General features: G+C 40.2%; 1 protein-coding gene across 8 annotated transcripts; it reads right to left on the bottom strand.

Moving 5' to 3' along the window:
* Positions 1–1,015: 1,015 nt before the first annotated feature.
* On the bottom strand, positions 1,016–20,588 carry mmd (monocyte to macrophage differentiation-associated). 8 transcript variants are annotated; one of them, XM_018734380.2, is made up of 8 exons: positions 20,514–20,586; positions 20,200–20,247; positions 17,153–17,234; positions 16,735–16,895; positions 15,423–15,497; positions 15,205–15,306; positions 14,741–14,810; positions 10,782–13,604 (listed from the first exon to the last, which is right to left on the bottom strand). In XM_018734380.2, exons 2-8 carry the CDS (start codon positions 20,223–20,225, stop codon positions 13,401–13,403), a joined length of 720 nt encoding a protein of 239 aa, XP_018589896.1. In that variant the 5' UTR covers positions 20,226–20,247; positions 20,514–20,586; the 3' UTR covers positions 10,782–13,400. The 8 variants fall into 8 exon arrangements, with proteins under 8 accessions (XP_018589900.1, XP_018589902.1, XP_018589896.1 ...); XM_018734381.2 differs by having other exon boundaries at positions 20,200–20,219; positions 20,514–20,581; XM_018734384.2 differs by lacking the exon at positions 10,782–13,604 and adding an exon at positions 1,016–2,089 and having other exon boundaries at positions 20,200–20,583.
* Positions 20,589–21,315: the final 727 nt, after the last annotated feature.

The raw sequence follows: 21,315 nt of genomic DNA, 5'->3' as shown, positions 1-21,315 counted from the left end.
ATCATCATTATCATGGTTTGGCTTCGCAAACAAAGATTTAGGAAGGGGGCTGCCCACGTCTGCTGCAAGCTCAATGATGGTGTTCCTCGTAGATGTGGGTGTGCCCTTCAAGCATGAGCAGTTGAGATTTTAGGTGTGGTGCAGTGTGTACAGTACTGGTCCCTTTATACTTGGGGTTCATCTGCCATGGCCTAGCAAGTTGAGACGGTGACAGCAAGGTCCCCAGGCCATAGGTGTTATACTGGAGTGTCTTTCTCCTATATGGATGGCCTGACGGGGCTAACGAGCTTCATCTGCCCAGGTCAGGAGTCAGAGTAGTCCTTCTCTTAGGCTGGCTGCCAACCAAGGCTAATGAGGCCAGCCTACACATCCAGTTGTACCACCGGACACTCAGTCATGCCGTGACGTAGCAAGCTCTGTGAAAACGAGGGGGACTGACGAGAAGGTGTTGCTACAGACGCAGTAGTGTAGGACAGGCCATTTGCAGCGACCTCTTGCCTGGCGAGCCAGACAGTGGCCACACGGAGATCACTACACATGGACGGAGAGGCAATGAATTGCGCATGCACTTTCCCTAGGTGAGCGGGACATCTGGCCCAGACCTCACACCCCCCCTGCCAGTCCCCCTAATAGATAGGAAACATGATAAAAGACAACAAAGTCAGGAGTGCATGGTTTGGAGTACAGCCAAGGAGTCAGTAGGTGAATCAATTTTTTTTCAGCTCATTCAGAGTTTTACGTCTGGCTCATGGAGAGATGCTGGCAGGATGGTCATGATTTACCACTGTTCCAAATTTTCTCCACTTTACTATGGCTTTGCCAATGGTTTAGAGCTTAGAAATTGTCTTGTCAAGTTAAAGTTTGTTGTCTGATCTGTGCAGCACTTGTGCAAAACATACAATTAAATTTTCACTCTCATGTCTCCCGCAGCCCATAAAATAATAAACATAGGTAGCCAACCAACAGCAATAAAAACAGACTCACACAATAGATACTGACAGAAACAACAAATACAGACAATATAATACAGACAATTGAAAAACCAGTAAATACATTGCATTAATGTATGACAATATTTAAGATAATGTGCAGTTGTACAGAGAAGTGTGGGTGTGTGAAGGAAGGCAAGAAAAAGAGACTATGAGGGACAGCTGAGGTCTTTGATAATACTATTGGCTTCTCTTAAACAGCCTTATGTGATCACAACTTGGTTTTTGCTGGTTTAAATTACTGAAAATCATATGGGACAGGACTGGGGCAAATCAAGTGGTATTCAGACAACTGACTCTCACTTTCCCACTAATTAGGTTGATTAAAAATAAAGAAAAGTTACTTTGCACACCTATGCTTGCATCTTTCATTATCTTCCACAGCAAGGACATGACATGAAGAAGAGGGTGTCACCTCAGGATATGGTAATTTTACTTTATTAGGTGCTGCAACCATAGCATCTGAGATCTCAGGAGTATCTCATTCCACATTACTGTGCTCTTAAACTGATATAGCTTTGCTGAGTTAGTGCAGAACAGGAACAAAAGTGAAGGATGAAAGTGCACATTTTGGGTAGTATCTGTAGACGTGCAGCACAAGAGGGAGAGAAGAATTTTGGCACAGACTTAAATGAATTTGTGGAAAGAGACCTTTGGACCATCAGAGGTTAATTCTGTTACTGACAGATTAAAATCACTACCCACTGCTGCTGTCATTGACCTTTTGAAGAGAACAAAGGAAATGCTAGCAAGTTCAAACTCCCATTACATAAGATAGCCTCAGGTATAAAAGAAGTTATGGAAAACTTCCTTTCAGAGGGTCATTCCAGTAACCCAAAGGATCTTGATTTTGGTGCAGACATCCTACATATTTAATGCAGCCTAGGGATCAACTGGAATCTGGGGGATGACCCAGTAATGTTCAATGTCCACACAGACAAGACCTTTCACACAATTGTTGGGGTCCGGCAAACTGTAAACAGTTTATATGATCCTTTGGGGTCTGTTGTTGTAGTTGTCATTCAAGGAAAGACTTTGCAGCAGGATCTAACTGTTGATGTCTGGGACTGGGATCCACCTCTGCCCCCAAAAAGGAATACCTGTGGGAAGCACGGAGAGAGTCCCTTTAGGACCTTCCAGAATCTTAATACATCAAGGCCTTACACTGGGGTCTCCTGTTCTGATTCTCAACCCAAATAACTCTGTGTTTTAAAATGCTTCTGTGCAGGCCATAGCCTACTTGAGGGTTTCAGACTCAAATGGGCAGTATGACTATGCTTTATTTTGAGTAAAGTGAAACTAGCTCCACACCATGGGCTCACAGCTCTGCAGCTAGAACTTTGTACTGCTGTTCTAGTTGTGGACACAACCATGGAGACTAATACAATTCATAGAGTGAAAGAATTTCTAAACTGAAAATAAAATGGTGTTGTGCTAGATCTTCAATGAAAAAAAGAAGATTCTATGTGTATGTTAACAATTGGGTTCAACAGATTAGGAGGTACTCTCTTCCAAAACAATAACATAATGTGCCCACAGAAGTCGCAGCAGCACACCTAAGGAACACAACATGCCTTACAGGACTTGCACTCCTAGTTTAGCCATGGCAGCCTACTGAGGTTTGAGGACATTTGACATCGTTAATCCAGCACATGCTAAAGTTTAGCCTCTAGTAACAACACTCAAAATATCGCTAAGGACAACAAACATGGATCTGAACATTTCGGGCATTTTTCCAGTCAGAGATGTTTAGCTTGTGCCATTGCATATCTTATCCATATTGCTTGCATGTTCAAGGTAATGACATATGAATATACAGCGCACTGCAGAGGCTGACACCTTTGTGGACGGTTGGGCACAGTAGATGTCTTCAGAAGAGCTAAGAGTTTAATCATTCAGACTGTACAGGAAGATATCTTCTGAAGAGAAATGCACTGCATCAGAGAGGAAAAAATAGTGACAGCTCTATTAGAATACTTTGATCCCTTGACTGAAAAAGATGACGTAATAAGAATTGGAGGGTGCCTCAGTAAAGTAGATTTTGCACGGGAGGAGAAGAGAACAATCATTGTTTCTATTCATCATCACATTGCAGCTCTCATGACCCATTGATAACCTGAGGATTCACAGCATTATGGACATCATTTTACAAAGGGTGCAATGCGTATAGTAGGTTTTTAGATCTTGGAAGCTAAAAGGTATATGAACTGTTTCATCTTTAAATGTATTACATGCTGCAAACTCTGTAGCACCTGTCAAACAAATGGTAGACTTATCTCCTCATAGGCTCAACACTGAACCCCTATTCACACATAAACCTAGATGTGTTTGGACCCTGGTTAATCTCATTTCACCACACATCTGGTGGTCTTGCCAAAAGCAAAAGGTGGGCAGTTCTTTGCATGTCTAAGCATCAGAGCCATCCATGTGGATGTGGTGGAGTCCATGGATGCTTCAAGGTTTATAAATGCTTCAATGAGATTCTTTGCCATCCATTGGCCAGCTAAGAGTATAAGCTCTGAATTTCATCACTGTCTGCAATGAACTGAGAATCACATCAAACATTTAATCATTTAGCTGACGCTTTTCTCCAAAGCAACTCACAGTGCTAAGGTTCATAAAAGTATTAGGTACCTACAATATATCATTTATACAGGTGGGCAATTGAGGATAAGTACCTTGCTCAAGGGTTCTACAGCTGGAGGGAGGATTCAAAACTGCACCCTTTGGGTCTAAAGGTAACAACCATTATACCACCAGCTCCCTTTCTACTAGCCCTACAAACCTTAGTGGCAACACAATACAACACAACACAATACAGAGATGTTGGCTGCAGTTGAATCTTTACTCTACCACACTCCTCACACATGTGAAGAGCATGGGAAAGGATTGTTGGAGTTACTAAGAGAATACTGGATTAAATGCTCCTGCAGTCATGATCATCCAGACTTAAGCACAAAGTTGATGCAGCATTATTGGCTGAAGTGGCAGCTATTATGAATTCTGAACCCTTAACACCAGTCTCAATGGACCCTGATGACCCTGATATACTATTCACATGATTTTGTCTGTAGCAACCTATATAGGTGCCAGTGGAAACAGGTTCAGAGCCTGGCCAGAACCTTTTGGGGCACATGGTGTAAACAATACCTGTTTACTCTTTAGGTGCAAAACTAACAGCAGTCCAAAAGAACCAAAAATCACGCCAGGTGATGTGTCAGTATTCTAAATGTCAAATGTGAGCCGTGGGACGTTACAAAAGTTTGCCCAGCCAAGACAGAAAGGTCTGTAAAGCTGAATTAAAGGTTGCACAGAAGGGCAGTATAAAATTGCTCTTTACACCAGTAACCAAAATGGTCTTACTTCCTGAAGACTAGAGGGTTAGTAATGGACAGTAAATTGTGGTATCTGGAGATAACAGGCCGTGAGGGTGCTGACTGTTAACATGTTTCAGATAGTTTTGTAGTGTTTTGCTCCCCCTGCTGGATTTTTGTATCATACCAGGTTATTGGCTTCATAGTTTTTCCATTATTTGTCCATCTTTGATGACATCATAAAGTAGTAAGTAGTGAGAAAAGTAGTGTAATTTAAGCAACAAACAACAATAACAGGAAACAAACAAGATTACCTATAGCATTTCACAATCATGTAAAAAAAAAAATTAAGAGAACAACATCAGGGGTACATATCACAACACAAACACACATTATGAAAATAGATTAAACAGAATAAAGGATATGCTTTGTTTTCCTATATTTGCATTTGGAATTACTTGTAAATAGGCCATGAGATTTAATTTAAGACTTCAAAGGTAGGACTTTTCCCTGAGAATTCTGCGTTGTATATGTAGTAACCCATTAATATGATAATTATGTCATATATCACATGTTGTGTCTTTAGCAAACTGTTTTACCATTATAAAATAATGGATGAGTAATTATTTTTTTTTATCTCTGAATGCCAGTTGTTGCATGGATCAGATTCCCGGGTCCCACTTTGACTCTGCATGCGAGAACATGTGTGGCAGTATTTTCATTTGCATGTTAGTTGTTTCAGTGACAGAAATAAACATATTTACACTGTATTAAGCCTCCTCTTATCAGTAAAGGCACGGAACATGGTGGCAGCGGAAAACAGGGTATAGTGGATGTTTTTAGCATAGCAATGAAGAGCCAGTGACGAAAATCAGACAGCCAAGCTTATAAACTGTCTCGAAGATCATGCTCTGAAAGCACTAGAAAGCTTCAAGTTTGATATGCCTGCAAATTAACACACCGTGAAGGAAATAATGGATGCGTTTAAAGAGTTTGTCAATGGATAAGTAAATGAGACCCGAGATAGATACAGGTTTGGGAAAAGGGAAGACTTTGGTAAATTTATGACAGATCTCACACATTTATTAAAATCAACTGTCTACTGTGCCCACTTTGAGCCCTCAATCCTGAGAGACAAGATAACTTTGGGGATTCACGATGATGACCTGTGAAGGAAAAGAGGTGACCTGCTGAAGTAAAAATAGACTGACCCTAAAACAGTGCACAGACATATAAAAAGCTGGAGAGGCTGCAACAAGTCACAAGACATCTCTGACTACTGACAAGGTCAACAAAGTCAAGAGCACCAAAGCCACGAAGAAAAGTGGTATATGCAGATACTGCAGTACCAAACACATTTTTGAAAAGAAAAAATGCCCTACATTCATAACTCCATTTGGGAGCTATAGGTGGCTTACTCTGCCTTTTGGCCCCTATCAGTCTCAGCTGACATCTTCCAGAAAAACCTCATCAACACATTAGATGGACTCCCGGGTATGATATGTATCGCAAATGACATCATCATCCATGGACAGGATGAAGCGGAACATGATGCACACCTAATAAACTTTCTAAAGAGATGCAGTGAGAAAGACAAATTGAACAAAAAGAAAATGGAAATTGCAAGAAACAGTATATATTTCTTGGGCTTGGGTAGCAGATTCAGCCGGGTCCTGCTGTGTGGCAGGTCTGGGGTTCGAGCCCTGCTTAGGGTGAGTGGCGGCAAACTGGCATCCTGTCTGAGGTTGTCCCATCCCCCTCCAGCCTTGCTCCCTGTATTGCCAAAGTTAGGCTCCGGCTTGCTGCGACACCTCTCAGGACAAGCGGTTTCAGACAGCGTGCGTGTGTGAACTGAATTTAATTGAAACTGACCCTTGAGGAAGTAGTGCACATCACCACTACATACTCCATTTGTGACAAACTGATGCAACGCATTCGAGACGTTACTGTGAGTGATTAAGTCCTCCCAGTTCTAGGTGAAATGATCGTCAAAAGATGGCCAGACAATAAGGATGACGTAATTACTAGTGCTGCGTCCAAACCACTCATATTGGGTGGGGCTGTCAGTGATGGAGTCAAACTGAGGAGTGCCTGAGTCATTATCTCAAACAACCTGAGAAGAGAGATGAAAAAAGTGCACACAGGACATCTGAGCATCAGCCCATGTCTGCAACTTGCCAGGGACATCATGTACTGGCTGGCTATATCTGCGAAGATCCACCAGCATGTTAAAACATGCGGAACCTGTGCCATGTACAGCAACAAACAGCCTGAAGGATCCGTTATTGTCACACCGATGCTTAAGAAGTCCTGGCAAAGAATAGTCATGTATTCTTATGGGGAGGAGATGACTATCTGGTCACTTACTGCTGTTACAGCAACTTTATTGAAGTGGAAAAACGGAGCTCTATCAGGTTTAGTAAAGTGGTGAAAAAGCTCAAGGCACATTTTGCCAGGAATCGCTCACCGGAGGTGCTAGTGAATGACAGTGGCACCCAGTTTACCTCAACAGAATTCAAGAACTTGAAGGACCTGTAGGGTTTTTGACACAAAACCATCAGCCTGGGTAACAGCCAGGAGAATGGCATTGCAGAGAGAGCACTGAAAACTGTGAAAAGGATTTTCAGAAAGTATGCAGTCATGGGTGATGACCCCTACCAAGCGCTATTGCACCTGTACAACACCCCGAGGGAAGGCATGGCGATATGCCCAGCACAGCAGTTGCTATGCAGGCACACTAGGTCTATGCTGCCTATGTAGATTCTGCCCTAAACCTTGACACTCAGAAGGACACGAAATAACTAAGATCGACCCCAGACAGACTAGATGGACATGAGACCTCTGCAACTAGGTGAAATAGTTAGGGTCCAGCCTCTCAACAATAGGTGAAAGTGGAAGGAAGCTTGTTACCAGAACACTCTAACCCAGAGTGTATGAGGTAAAGGCTGACAGCAAGACATGCAGAATGAATAGGCACCATGTCAGGGCAAAGAAGCCATCACTCCACTCTAAGCTGGCAGATTGGAGGTCTCACAAGCACTGTCCCTGTGCGATGTCTGCTGCGGGCCACATCACACCAGTAAATACACACACACACATTTTCAGAACTGCTTGTCCCATACAGGGTCGCGGGGAGCCGGAGCTTAACCCGGCAACACAGGGCAAAAGGGTAGAGGGAGAGGGGACACACCCAGGACGGGACGCCAGTCCGTCGCAAGGCACCCCAAGCGGGACTTGAACCCCTGGGTTAGGCTCCGGCTCCTCGTGACCCTGTATGGGATGAGCAGCTCACAAAGTGTGTGTGTGTGTGTGTGTGTGTGTGTGTGTGTGTGTGGTTATGACTACAGGCAGCAGAATGTACATGGGAGTAACCAGCTCGGCTGATGATGGAAGGCAATTGCAGGTTTGTGTTTCTGGGTGGAGGAAGATGATATTGATAAGAGGCCTGAGGATTCACCTGGAAAGGAAAAGGTGACTGTATGTGGGAGAGCAGGGGTGCCACATTGATCACTACTTCTTGAGAAGTAGCTCAAGTCAGTAGGTTGAAGTCCAGTGGCAGGTCTCACACCAAAGCCTGCAGGATATCAGTACCCCTGGCACTGAAGAGGCAGGACTGGGCACCAAGTTACAGAATGGTGAATGCCAGGCAAGTGAGTCTGTGTAGACAGAGGGGAGTACACCAGGAAAGGAAAAGTCAAGGGAGCAATGGTCAAAGTTTGGTGGCCAGCAGGTAGAGAAGCTGGGGTATGAGGTAGTGTAAATAATGCTTTGGTTGGCATTTTGCGTAAGATGAAGGGGCAGCAGAGAGTAAATTGAATAGATGTTATAAATTGGGGGAGGTTATGTATAGCAATGGGGCAGAGAGATTTGGAGTAATGGAAGTGAGGAGTAAGGAGTAGCTGGGTTGGGTGAAGTCAAGGTGGCAGGTAGAGATAGAGAAGCTTGTTCAAGAGAAAAGGCAGTTCAGAAGATGGTGGAGGTGAGCTGAGGAGGGGGAAAGGGAGGGTATTTATGTTTTGCAGGTGGGTATGAAGAGTAGATTATATTGAGGAGGGTGGAAGCTCTTAGAAGGAAGAAGGAGTGAGCGAGGGTGGTGTTTCTCTGAGATATTTTTAAGTTTATAATGGCTTTGTTTGGTAAGGAGAAGTAAGACGTTAAATGTATAATTTATAATTTGGCATCAGATACAGACTGCCAAGAAAGAGAAAAGAGATCTCAGTGTGGTGTTCTTGGACTTGGCAAATGCTTTTGGATCAGTTCTGCACAGTTTGCTATGGGAGGTGTTCAGGTTTCTTAAGGTCCCTGCAAGGGTTTTAGGGCTGGTGAAATCCTACTTTGGGGATATTCAGTTTTTTTAGTACAGAAAGCTATACAACATCTTGGCATCGGTTGGAGGTTGGAATCATGGTTGGATGTAAATTTAACCATTGGTGTTCACAAAGGCAATGGAAGTTACTATAAGAGCTTCCAAATGGGTTGCTGGCAGTGAGAGGCTGCAGGATGTGATGTTTCTACCCCCTATTAGTGCATTCATGGACAACATGATGAGAGTTACAACGATGGCTCCTTGTACTCGTCATTTTATTGTCTGAACTGGATGATAATTTGAAATGGGCTAGAGTAGTGGATAAATTCATTTCTTCATTAGTAAGCCTTTCCAAGCCTCTGTGGCATATAACTGTTTCATAGATTAGTTCTGGAAGAGATAGTTACAGATCCAAATTATGCACTGCTCAGTTGAAATGACACAACTTATAACTTATAAGGTGTTCCACATTGTCTCCCACTTTGATGTCTACAAAAGGGACAAAAGTACCATCATCCATTGTCAACAAGTGCTTGGCCCAAGCCGGGTTGCAGCAAGCCAGAGCCCCACCCAGCAACACAGGGTGCAAGGCCAAAAGGGGAGGAGACACACCCAGGACAGGACACCAGCCCATCGCAAGGCACCCCTAGAGGGGCTTGATCCCCAGACCCGCTACAGAGCGGGCACCTGCTGAAGCTGTCGTACCATCATGACCTCCGGAACTATCATCAGTGTCCAATAACTTCCATATACATTTGCAACTTTTTTTTCCCCACTTCTGAGTTCACCCAGAAATCACCCAAAATTATGCCAGCAGCATAACATTTAAATATTATATGGATTTCCTTTTTCACCGTTTGTTCCCCAAAAACTCTATATATAAATTTGATTGCATCTGCAAACTTTTTTGAATAGCATGCACTGTTAATGTAGCAAACATCAGGATGTATGTAAAAAAAACTTCCTCAGTAAATGTTTTTTAAAGTATTCATTTGTAATACAGTCAAGACCAATCAATTTATTTCTGCTTCTTTAAGAATTATGCTATGTTAACCTTATGCTTAACTCTTTCCCTTTTACTTTAAATTATAAATAAATGTAGAAAGAGTTGTTATAGTTGTTAGTTTTCCTTGTTTTGAGATAAACTTCACATCAAACAAAGCAAAACATATTTTCATAAAATTAACTTGTAAAGGCTGTATGTCATATTTACATAAATGCATAATAACAGCAGCAATAATTAATTTCTATATTGTTTTTGCTCAGCTGTGGAGATTATTAAATACCTTTTCAGGCAAATATATTTCTTTTTGCTTTTTTCTATACATACTAAACTTTCAGTTGTACTTGAAGTAAACAGCAAATTAGTACATTTAACTATGTTACTGCTACCCACTTGTGACTTATGTTAGTTTGGTCACTGCTGACCGTTGTTCCTCTCTTGAAGCAATCCTGATCTACCATGTGTCTCATCCCTGGAAGGGAGGACTTCAGGATTTATTAAATTGACCTGGTTATGTAAAGTCATTTGTTTATACCAGATTACCTCTCCCAGTAATCCCAGCCACCCCTTCCCCCCACAAACCTCTTGGTGAGATACATAGACATAAAATATGCATTTATATACACCCAGCAATACTACTACCGCTTGCAATTTTCTCTGCGCTTCAGTATATTCACATACAATGTATGAAATATAATTTAAACGTAAAAAAATCACAGGCTATTTTCAGGGACATATTAGGAGTGCTTTAAGTACAAAGCTGCTCCGGACACTTGGACATTCTTGCTTTCTCAGTGACAGGTTATAAAATTATTGAAGCTGTACTCATTTAACTACTGCAAAAACCATTATTTACATTTATTCCAATACTTCCAATGAAGTATTGCAACTTCAAATGAACTGTGTAGTGTTATCAGTCCACACACCTTACTCACCGAGGGGACTTTCACTGCTAGATACACTACTCACAATGGGTGACTCATCCATACATTTTAATAAAAAAGTGGTCTAAACAAGTAAAAACTACAAGTGTAAAACATCACATAGATTTGTGTGACAATTTGAATAAAATTGGACAATGTTACATTTCCTTTCATTTTTTAGTTGCATGTAGTCTGCTGCTTGTGGCTCTTGTGATCTAATACCGTTGAGTTGCTAGTTTTTAAAAAAAAAAAAAAAAAAAAAAAAAAAAAAAGGTAAAACTAAAACTGAGTGAGAACACATTTGAATCTCCATTGTGCTGCTGCTGTTCTATTCATTCAGTACTTTTTCTGTCTGACCAACACATTAAAAGTTAGCAGAATATGAACTCTGACAAAACTGAACTTGTACAATTGTCACGTTCGGGTCTAGAATTTTACATTTTTACTTACTACTGAAGAAAACTGAGTGCCACATAGCTTGAGAGCTATGGGAAACAATTTAGAAATGGAAATTTTATGCAGGCCTATTAAATCACAGGTGTCCACAAGCCACTCTGTTTTCGTGACAGGCTTAAAATGGCACTGTGAATCCCCTTACTTTCTCTCTCACATTAATTTTATTTTTGCCAGACAATGAATGCACAGGAAGTACAGTAAATGCACAAAATCCCCGGTAGCAATTTGCTAAGATACAAACTAAGCATTAAAAATAGTTTGGAAATGAGGAAGTTAAGGCTATTTTTTTTCAAAAAAAATTTTATCACATCTCAGTGATGGAACTGTTAAGATGAACTCCTGAAAAAAGTGGCGTACCATAAAACGACTCTTTTGTGGTTTTGTTGTTACAGGGGTGGTAAGTTTGACCATGGGATTTCTGGACAAGGGTATTTAGAGGTATTATCATCACTAAAATACAACATATTTACTAGTTACTTAGCTAGCACTTACATGACCAAACATTTCAGAAGAGAAACAAACCCAAATTTGTTCCTACACTGAATAATTTAATGTGTAGTAAACTGTACATCAAAGAAATAGAATTTCCAGAAATTGCAAAAAATGGTGTTGAATGGTGGCAAACATAAATGTCAATTGTAGGAGCACACTTTCAATCAGATAAACCTTGAAAGCTTTATTTTGTCCATTTATCACATTTGAAAGAAATGTAGGTGAGACAAAAATTATTTAATGACAGCACCAAAACACTATACTGTACTGTGAAGAAAAAAAAAAAAAATCCAGGTCTATACAGAAATGTACTACAGCGGAATGGGGGGGGAATTATATTCAAGAGATCAGAAATAAGCCACTCCTCAATATCATAAATACCAGTGGAAAATAGTACAAATACACTCACAAGACTGAAGCTTTCATAATGGAAAAACACACAACATCCTCTCGATCTGCAGTACATATGGTCCTGTCTGAAATATCAGTGCAGAGAATTGTCTTATTTGACGAATGTTGAAGATAGCATTTGAACATGTTAAATTCTGTAATATTACCCTTAAAATTTATTTCCCTCAATGCAAACACTCCAAGACACTGCTGTACATTTCTCTTAAGGAAACAGCACTGTAAAATGCATAACATTTGTATATGTGTATGACCTCAGACTGCTCTGAAGATGAACAGATAATACCATTATTATTTTGACAAGCAATCTCTTTAGGACTCGGACAAAGGAAAAAAAAAAAAAAAGTTTAATACGCTACAACAAGTTTGCAGCATTGCTACAAAGCCAAGGGTATGTCAAAAAGTATCCGATATTTTCATAAAATCAGATTACTGCCAATACTTCTTCCGCATACCCTCACGCATTACTTGTAATTACTCGTAGTTTCCTTTGTATAATCTAGTGGAGTGCTAGCTAAACTTTTTCTTGCTTTCATCCACAGAGCTCAATACTACAATATAAGTGAAAATTGTGCACCTCTTTGTAGTCTGTAACAGTAGAAAGGGGGTAGGGGGGGTGATTTGATTCCTGGTTTCTTCTGCTTTAGAAAGACCTCATCAACATTTTACCAATTTTTCCATTCTTCTCCAGAGTAACCACACATGTATTGTTATTAACCTCATGAAAATTTAATACAAAAAATGTTAAGAGTAACGGGCAACTGCTAGGGAAACAAAACTGTTTAAAAACCTCACAGCCCCTGTTTCTATTATTTTACATTTGGATTACTTTTTCACTGGAAAAAAAATGAACCTTCCTGGTTTAAAAAGATGATATTCAGTAACAACATGACTATCATCACCTGCAGTCCAACACTTCTTAAGAATACATCCTTGGCATTAACATCTGATTGTATGGCTACTGCAAATATACTACTTACGGTACTTCTATGATAAAATTACATCTTATTTTCATTTCAAAATATCAAGGAGTACAGTTACGTACTTAACCTAAAAAAAACCTGGAGAACACATACCACTATGCAGAAACTTCAGATGCTGAAACAATGACCCAACCTTCAGAATCTTCATAAAATTAGGTTGTCTTTCTCAGATTGCTTTTTCTGAGTTCTTAACCATTTCACTGATAAAATGAACTGAAACAAAAATTACTCTAAAGGGCCTAAAATAAAAGTAATGGAAATGAAATGTGGCTACTTGACCCTATATCCAAAAGACATAAAATAGCAATAACAAAATTAATGTTTAATGGTTTATATTCTGCTTCAGAATGGAAGGATTACAAGCAGTCATGTATTTCTGTAGGCAGTCACAACTCCCATACAGATAAAGAAGGTAAACAATACACTGTTGTACTTGTAAACATTTGGCCCTAATTTGTGCCCCTCTAAATGCTCACAAGGAGCAGTATGTGTGAATTCAGGTGGACAGCGTCAATGTGACTCAAGCTCACAGATCTCGGACATCGTTGGCTGTAGAGCTACGGTAGAGGTACTTCCAAATGGCATAGTAGTGCACAGCTGCAGCGAGTGCTACAAATACATGCCAGATGGCGTGGGCAAAGGGGATGACACCATCACACTTGAAGAAGAGCACTCCCAGGCAGTAGATGAGCCCCCCCCAGGCCAGCTCCTGAAGTCCATCTGTGTTGTTCTAAGGAGATAAGCACCAGGAGGAAAACCTCAAGTGTTTGTAGAGGAAGTGGTGTTAGTTATGCACCATGCACTTCTCAGTCCACAAATGGATCTGACCTGGGTATGGGATTGTATAGAAGCAAGACAATGGGGAAACATGTGAATGCAGCTTTGAGCATATTTCTGAGTATTTCTACATGCTATGGACTGTATAGAATGCAGTTCACAAACAAACCATATGTTTTTAAAGCAGTTTGGACCTGCACTGTTACAAAGTTTGTGTGGAAAACAGTTTTGTAGCAAGTTAGATTAGATAAGGAGAAATTAACCACTGAACAGGTCATGCAAAAAAAAGTATTCTTCAAGATGAATGAGATCCATTTACATCTTTGTTGAATTATTCTTACACTACAAAAAGCTGTTAATAAAAGTCATAAGATAAATAAGATGGTGTTATGCTGCTCTATCTCAGTGTGCAATTATTTGTTCATTGGCTCCCCATGCAAGGCTGCATTTTCCAGTCAGAAACCAAGTCCTTCAGCATGTGTTTACTAGGCCTCCCATCCTTCATTTCATCACTGGCCTGCACAAAAATACAATAAATATGATGGCAGGCTGATTGTATGATGAAGTGCCAAGCAGAAAAGTGTTGCTGTATGTTTCAGTTCACCTGAGTTGCTTAACTAATAAGCACTCTACAAATAACTGAATTTTCAAAGTGTCTACCAAGCAATAAAATTATGTAAAGTATAAAGCAAACTGTCTGAATACTAGTTCACATTTAACTTTTGCTTTGACTACTTTAACGTGAAACTGATGTAATTCATGTGACAGAAAACATGTTATATGACGTGCATTTTAGGGTTGGGTTTCTGAAGGACAACTGCAGTTCAGCATGAGCATGACAGGGAAGACAAAGGGCTGAAAGCTACAGTCTCAAGGGCAGGGCACTCCAGTCCTTGAGGGTCGCAGTGTCTGCTAGCATCCATTCACACCACTTAATTGAGGTCATGGACAGGTTTCACTGCAAACCTCAAGAAGCAGAGTTCCACACCCTCATGATGAGCAGAGAGGAACATGAAGAACAATCTACAGAGGTGTCCACTCCATGAGGACAGAAGAAAGTGGAGAAGAAAAAATAAATGTATACAGTACCATTGATGTCACAACCAGTGCAGGAAAAAAACCCATGGTTAGATAGAAGGCGAGCTCAACAAATTTATACCTATGAAGAATAACACAACTTTAAATATATCATTTACAAGGAAACAATGGGAAAATCGAAATGTCCTTCCATAAAGCAAAATGTAGTACAGCAATTTTATGGGTATGCCACACCCTGTCCGTGCAGCACAGAGATAATATTCTACGAATTTGTTTTTCCATGGCAGCTAGACTAGGTCACTCTTCTGAAATTCTTCATATCCGCAGAGATCTGAATGCGTGTTCACACCCATAACGGGGACTGTTAAGATATTTGAATTGGGTACAATCCCAGTTTCTATATATATATCATACACTACAGAAATATGCAAATGTTTGCAGCATGGTGTTTCTGTAGTTACGCCTGCTTGTTTGAGACAGTGATGTTTAAAATGAATAAATACAGCAGTACTTACTTTTCATGGTAGTTGAACACATATATAGTTCCCCCGGCAGCCATGAGCCATACAAACCAGCGCATATGGGAGGCCAGTGGTCCCAGCTCTCTGAGGTTCAACCTGCACACATACACTGCATGGTCACATTCCCCAGAGAGACCAGAAGTGAACTATAATCTGTTATGGATATGGATGCTACTATTGAATTATATTAAAAAGTACATTGTTTTGCTTACCATGGTGTGTAAGAGGCAGCAATGAAGAAGTAAATAACCACTCTATCACACATATGAAAACAATGTTCAACTGCACTGTGGATGAAAGAAACATTATGAGAATTGAAATGCTCATGTTGGGTTCAGTATTGAATTCTTTACATTTACAAGTATTCATTTAGCAGACGCTTTTCTCCACAGCAACATACATCGCATAGAAAATACAATGTGTACATTACATGAGCAGAAAACAAGACAGATGCAAACATGTGATTGTAAAGTACAGTTACTGTCAAATCCCTAGTCAACACCCCCAGGGGCGTTACATTTTCCAAAGGGGGGGGTGTTTATTAGAGGTCATATGGTAGTGAAATCGATCATCATTTCGCTCCCTAAAACGTTCATGCAAATGCCACAAGTACATCGGGTATTACCCCCTAGCATCCTGTCAACAAATGACACCTTTTGGGACAGTCTGAAGTATCCATTTCTCTCGGCCCATGGATGATACAGAAGCTGACAGTTACACTGGGGGCTTATGCAGACGGTACAAAGATAGCACCTCTAGTACATCTGCTAGGAGTGAGACCTTTGCCAAAAACAAACATTCCAAGCAACGTTATTGTGTACATGTGGAGCAGGCAGAAATCATGGGCCAACGAAGAAAGTATTTTGTTTTGACTGCAGAAGTTGTGGGGCCACAACAACATCAGTAAACGCTTACTGATATGGGATGCTTCTAGGGCCCTTCTTACTTCACGTGTGAAAGATTACGTCCCAAGAGAATGGGATTTAAAACTTGGTACCGATAAGTTTTTTTTCTCTCGTTCTTTTCTGATTACTCAAAAAATTGGGTATTTTCAAAAATGGGTGGGGGCGTTAATTAGAATGGGGGCATTAAATAGGGATTTCACGGTAGTTACTTTCCACCATACAAACCACTGTTCACACGAGTAGCTCCATAAAACTTTATCCAAATAGCCAAGATTCCAGATCACCTTCCTAGTAATGTATGTATCTTTAAAAATATACATATACAAAACATTTACATTACAAGAGTAGCTGCGTAAAGGTTAATCCGGGAATGATCTTAAAGTTACAGTGCATGAACATTTACACCATCCATAAACTTAAGAGCTCACGGGTGGAGTCTGGAAGAGGTGACTTTAGACTCTTTCAGAAAACAAAGGAAATAACCCAATTTGTTCCACTTTTTAAGTGCTAATTTTAAATTACACTTGAGTGCTCAGACATAAACACCAATCTGTATGTCACTGCCTTGTGTCTTCAATGCACACATTACACCCATACATCATGCGTCATGCACCCTCACCGCATGTGGCTCTTCTTCCAGGAGACAATGTGGAATACAGTAGAGACAAGGAACAAGGCGCACAGACCCATTCCATACACCCAGGCTGTGATTTTCTCCCAGCCATTATCCGAGAGCCGGTGCAGGAGGGCCATGCCCACAAAGGCGGGCACTATGAGCAACTATGGAAAAGAGATAAAAATCATTCTTGTGTTTTATTGCAGACCATGTGTTAAATTTTGGTCAACAAAAAGAACATGTATCAAGGATATATGTGCATCTATACATTTTGTTTTTATAGAGTCTGTATAGATTTCGCTTTAGCAATTATTTCTTATAATAGCTGTTGTGCCAATTATACAAATGAAACAGGTCTGACAGCTGAGCAAGAGGAAGCAGCTGCATGAGTACACAAGTAAAAGTGCGGCTAAGGACCCACCGCATGTGTGTAGCAGTTTGCAGCATGCTCATAGCAGGTAGGCTGGTAACGGCAGTTAGCAGCAGCTCGGCTATTCATGAACCTGGAACAGACACACACGTTGTTACAGGGGTCAAGGGCAATCACACAAGCTTCCATTAGCTGGGGCACCGGACATGTAAAGTCTCTGTGTTATATGCACGGTCACATTGCTCCACAGCCTAAAAGTTAAAACACCACACTTGGACATGCAGTGGTTTAGTGCTGTGAGCATTTACATTTATTTACCTAGCAGATGCTTTTTCCCCCAAAGTAACTTCCAATGAAGTCTGTGTAGTGTTATGAGCCCACACCTTATTCACCAAGGTAACTTACACTGGTAGGTACACTACTTACAATGGATCACTCATTCATACATCAGTGGAACACACTGTCACTCACACGCTATGGGGGAACCTGAACAGCATGTCTTTGGCCTGTGGGAGGAAACCAGAGCACCCGGAGGAAAGCCATGCAGACGCAGGAAGAACATGCAAACTCCACACAGGCTGAATGGGGATGAAACCTACACCCTCTGGCACCACCCAGGCGCTGTGAGACAGCAGCAAGTAGAGCTGTGCCACCATGCCACCCAGAACAGCCAAGCAATAATATATATATATATATATATATATATATATATATATATAAATAAAATATAAAAACCCCACAGGACTACATATATATGCTGTCAGTAAGTGGCCATCAAATTATGCTTTATGTACAGTGCTATGAAAAAGTATTTGCCCCTTTATAATTTTTGCTGCTTTTTGACAAATTGATCTGATCCTTTTCATTTCCATAGTACATGAATAGAGTTGGAGAATAAAAACACCATCAGCATTGTTTTTAATGTAATTTCCTTAGTGTGAAAGACAATGAAACATGCAATCAGTGTGAAAAGGTGACAGCCTCATAACTTGAATCAACCTAATAAAGAGGAAAATTACTGTCAGCTGTATGAATACCATAAGTCTGATTTGGACCACCCTGGTCCAGTATAATTTTCAACTACAAGTAGCAACATTTTGCAAAACAGGAATTCAAAGGGGCACATCATTTCACACTCAGAACACATTTCTGAAGTTCTGGGGGAGAAGAGTTGCTTAAGTCTTTCAATTTGGACAGGATTACATATTCATGAAGCTCTGAACCTCAAGTCAAACCATGGTCAAGACATGCTCATCAAATGGAGGAAGATTAGAACAGTTGTGAATGCACCTAATGGTGGCTGTCTTATAAAAATGCTTCCAGGAGGCTTAAAATCATCAATGAGATCAAAAAAAGCCACAGAACAAAATCCAGACAACTGCAGGCCTCCCTTGCCTCAGCTCAAGTCAATGTTCATGACTTCACAATTTACTAGACACTGCAAAAATGGGACATGTGGGAGAGCAGCAATGCCGACAAACATCAGAGAAAGAAACATGAAAGGGTTTTTTTTTTTTTTTTTGCTACATTCAAGACATCTGCAAACTGAAAGTAAGCAGACACTGAAAAGCATATTTATGTAATGAATTGGTCTTATCCTTTTGGCCTTTCTTGTTCCCCTTAGTCAGAAATAAGACAACCAGTAAGCGTTTAAAGTGAAAAAGTTTACTTTTTCAGCATGTGATCCTACGTTACCCTCCAACTCACTTGTCTTTCTGTACTCCACTGTTTGAGTCCTTGTGTTACCCAGTGCACAGGAAGAACATGGCACTGCCTTTGTGCGTAAAACAGAACACACTGAAGAGACTACTTTTAAATGACAAAGTAAGAATGTATACACTTATGTTGCATCATACATATAACACATAAATCTAGCATGCTGTCCATGTGTTCCCTGTCTCACATTCTATTTCCCAGAGAGAGGGATACTGAAACCTTGCTTGGAATGAGCTGTAAACAAAATAAAGTGGTACAGCAAACATTTAATCCGTCATAAATCTGTGATGTTTTTAACAAAGCCTAAACCACAAATAAGACAGCAAATTCGGATGTATTACACATTTTATATTGACTGTGACGCAGTGTTTGGCCCTTCAAGCAATTCCAAGTTAAGAAGAGATTTCCTGTCTCAACCCTGTTTCTAAACTGATGCAGAAGTGTATTTCTCCAAATCTCAGTGTTTATTTTTCCAAACAAGAAACTAAATTATCCAAGTTGATCAACACAGTTAAGGTTGACACCAGATTTCATTAACTTGATGAAGGGCCCAGTTTAGTTGCTGGTGAGTCACACACCGGAAGTGTATCATGTTTATATTACTTTTACATATATATTACTGCTTTTAGTTGCATGTTAACAGCTCAAGGAATTAGTTGGCTATAGATTAGAAATGAACAGTACTCACAGGAGAAAAAGTAAAATTAAATTTGTGTATACATGATTTAGCTAAAAAGCCATAACTTGGTTGGAATTAGGTTACATACTGTTTGGTGAGAAGCCAGGGAATTTCATGAACTTAAGTGAAGAAGATTCCTGCTGCTACTCATGCAAAGCATGAGAAAAACAACAATCGGTGCTGATCTAAACTGGTTCAACCAGTCGGTTATTTTCAAATTCAAGTAAACTCGTTTTCCTTTGTCACACAACACTCGCGAGGAAGATTCATTCAGCCATCGCATCATTCAGTGACACGGAAAAACTGCACTTTACTACAACTGAACTGGCATAAAACACAGGTCACAGCGGGCCGGCGTACATTTAGATTACACAAGATTGTCCTTTATAGCTGTTTAAACATTAGCTCATGTCATGTTATAAAACCCGCAATCTCTTGCCTGACGATAGCGAAACTGTTTAATCAAGTGCTTAATCATGTAAAAATGTTTACTTAAAAATCCTAAGAGAAAAAAAAAATATCGCTTTCAGTTTCAAAGACCGTTTGATTAAAACATTTGATTTGTACAAAAAACCCAGTAAAGACTAAGACTGGTTGTACTTTTAACAAATAGCTGAACAATCATGTCAATCCGGGGGTGGGAGACTTAAGGCTTAAGCTACAATTCGACAGTCAGACTCAGAGGATTGAAGATTTAACTTACCTTTGCAAGCTGTGTACTCTCTTCATGTTAGCGGACAAACAACACCGACTGATAAAAACGCAACAGCTGTAAATAAGTCTTCGCTTACAAAATAATAATAAAAAACACATTGAGCAGTGACTTTGGAATAAGGCCTAGTTAGTTAGTGCTGGCAACTGAAAACCTTCAAGCTTAAACAATCTCGTATTTGCTTACATTTTTAACTAGCTAAAAACACAGCACTTGTTGCCTTAATAACATTGCGCGGCGATCACAAAGAGCAGTATCGAGCAGAATACTAATTTCATTCATATAGAACAGCACTGAAACCCTACCCACAACCGGGAGAGTCCGCTTTCGTTAAGGCACCGTCCGGACTACATTATGTTTTCACGCATTGAACATACTCCGTGAAGGACTACAACTAAAGCCAATAACGGAGCAGGATTTGTCTACGTCACAGAAAAGAACCAATCACTGCCGTCCAAGATAAGGCGGTCATATTTTCAGAAATGCCGATGGGTCGCCGCTAGGACGCTATGGGGAAGCGCTTATTCAATGCACACCGTTAATAATTTCACTATAACTAACCACAGTTCTTTCTGTTTCACTTTCAGACTGTTCGTTTTCACTATGCCCAGTGCTTTTCCTGCGGAAAAAAAATCAGTTTATGATTTAGAAAGTAAACTTTTAGAAGGCAGGTACCAGTCTTTCCACCTTAAATTTTCAGGAGTGAGATTAGTTCCATGGGGAAATTCAAAATTCGGTTTAACACAAAGAGATTTTCTTTTTTTTTTTTTTTGTTTCCAGGAAGTTATTAAAGGGCCAGCCGCCCAATAAGAACAATAACGATTTGAGACTGATATTTAAGAAATTAAATACTACACAGCCAAAAGGACGTTTTTAGCCTTTGAAATACAGTACAGTACTGAGTACCATGGTCCATGGAGCTGCAATGAATGAGAATTAGAATAATTCTTATAGCCACCAGACTACTCGAGATTTAATGCTTCACATGTTTATCACAAATCTCAAAAAATGCCATAAATGTCATCTTGGTGTTGAACAGCTCATATGTGTAGTGGCATTACAAGTTAAAGATGAGCTTGATTCTTGTGATGTTTTGTTTATATCTAT

The sequence above is a fragment of the Scleropages formosus genome, chromosome 5 (genome assembly GCF_900964775.1).
Source record: "Scleropages formosus chromosome 5, fSclFor1.1, whole genome shotgun sequence".
Lineage (NCBI taxonomy): Eukaryota > Metazoa > Chordata > Actinopteri > Osteoglossiformes > Osteoglossidae > Scleropages > Scleropages formosus.
The sequence above is the reverse complement of the archived record's forward strand: the minus strand, read 5'-3'. Positions and strand labels throughout refer to the sequence as shown.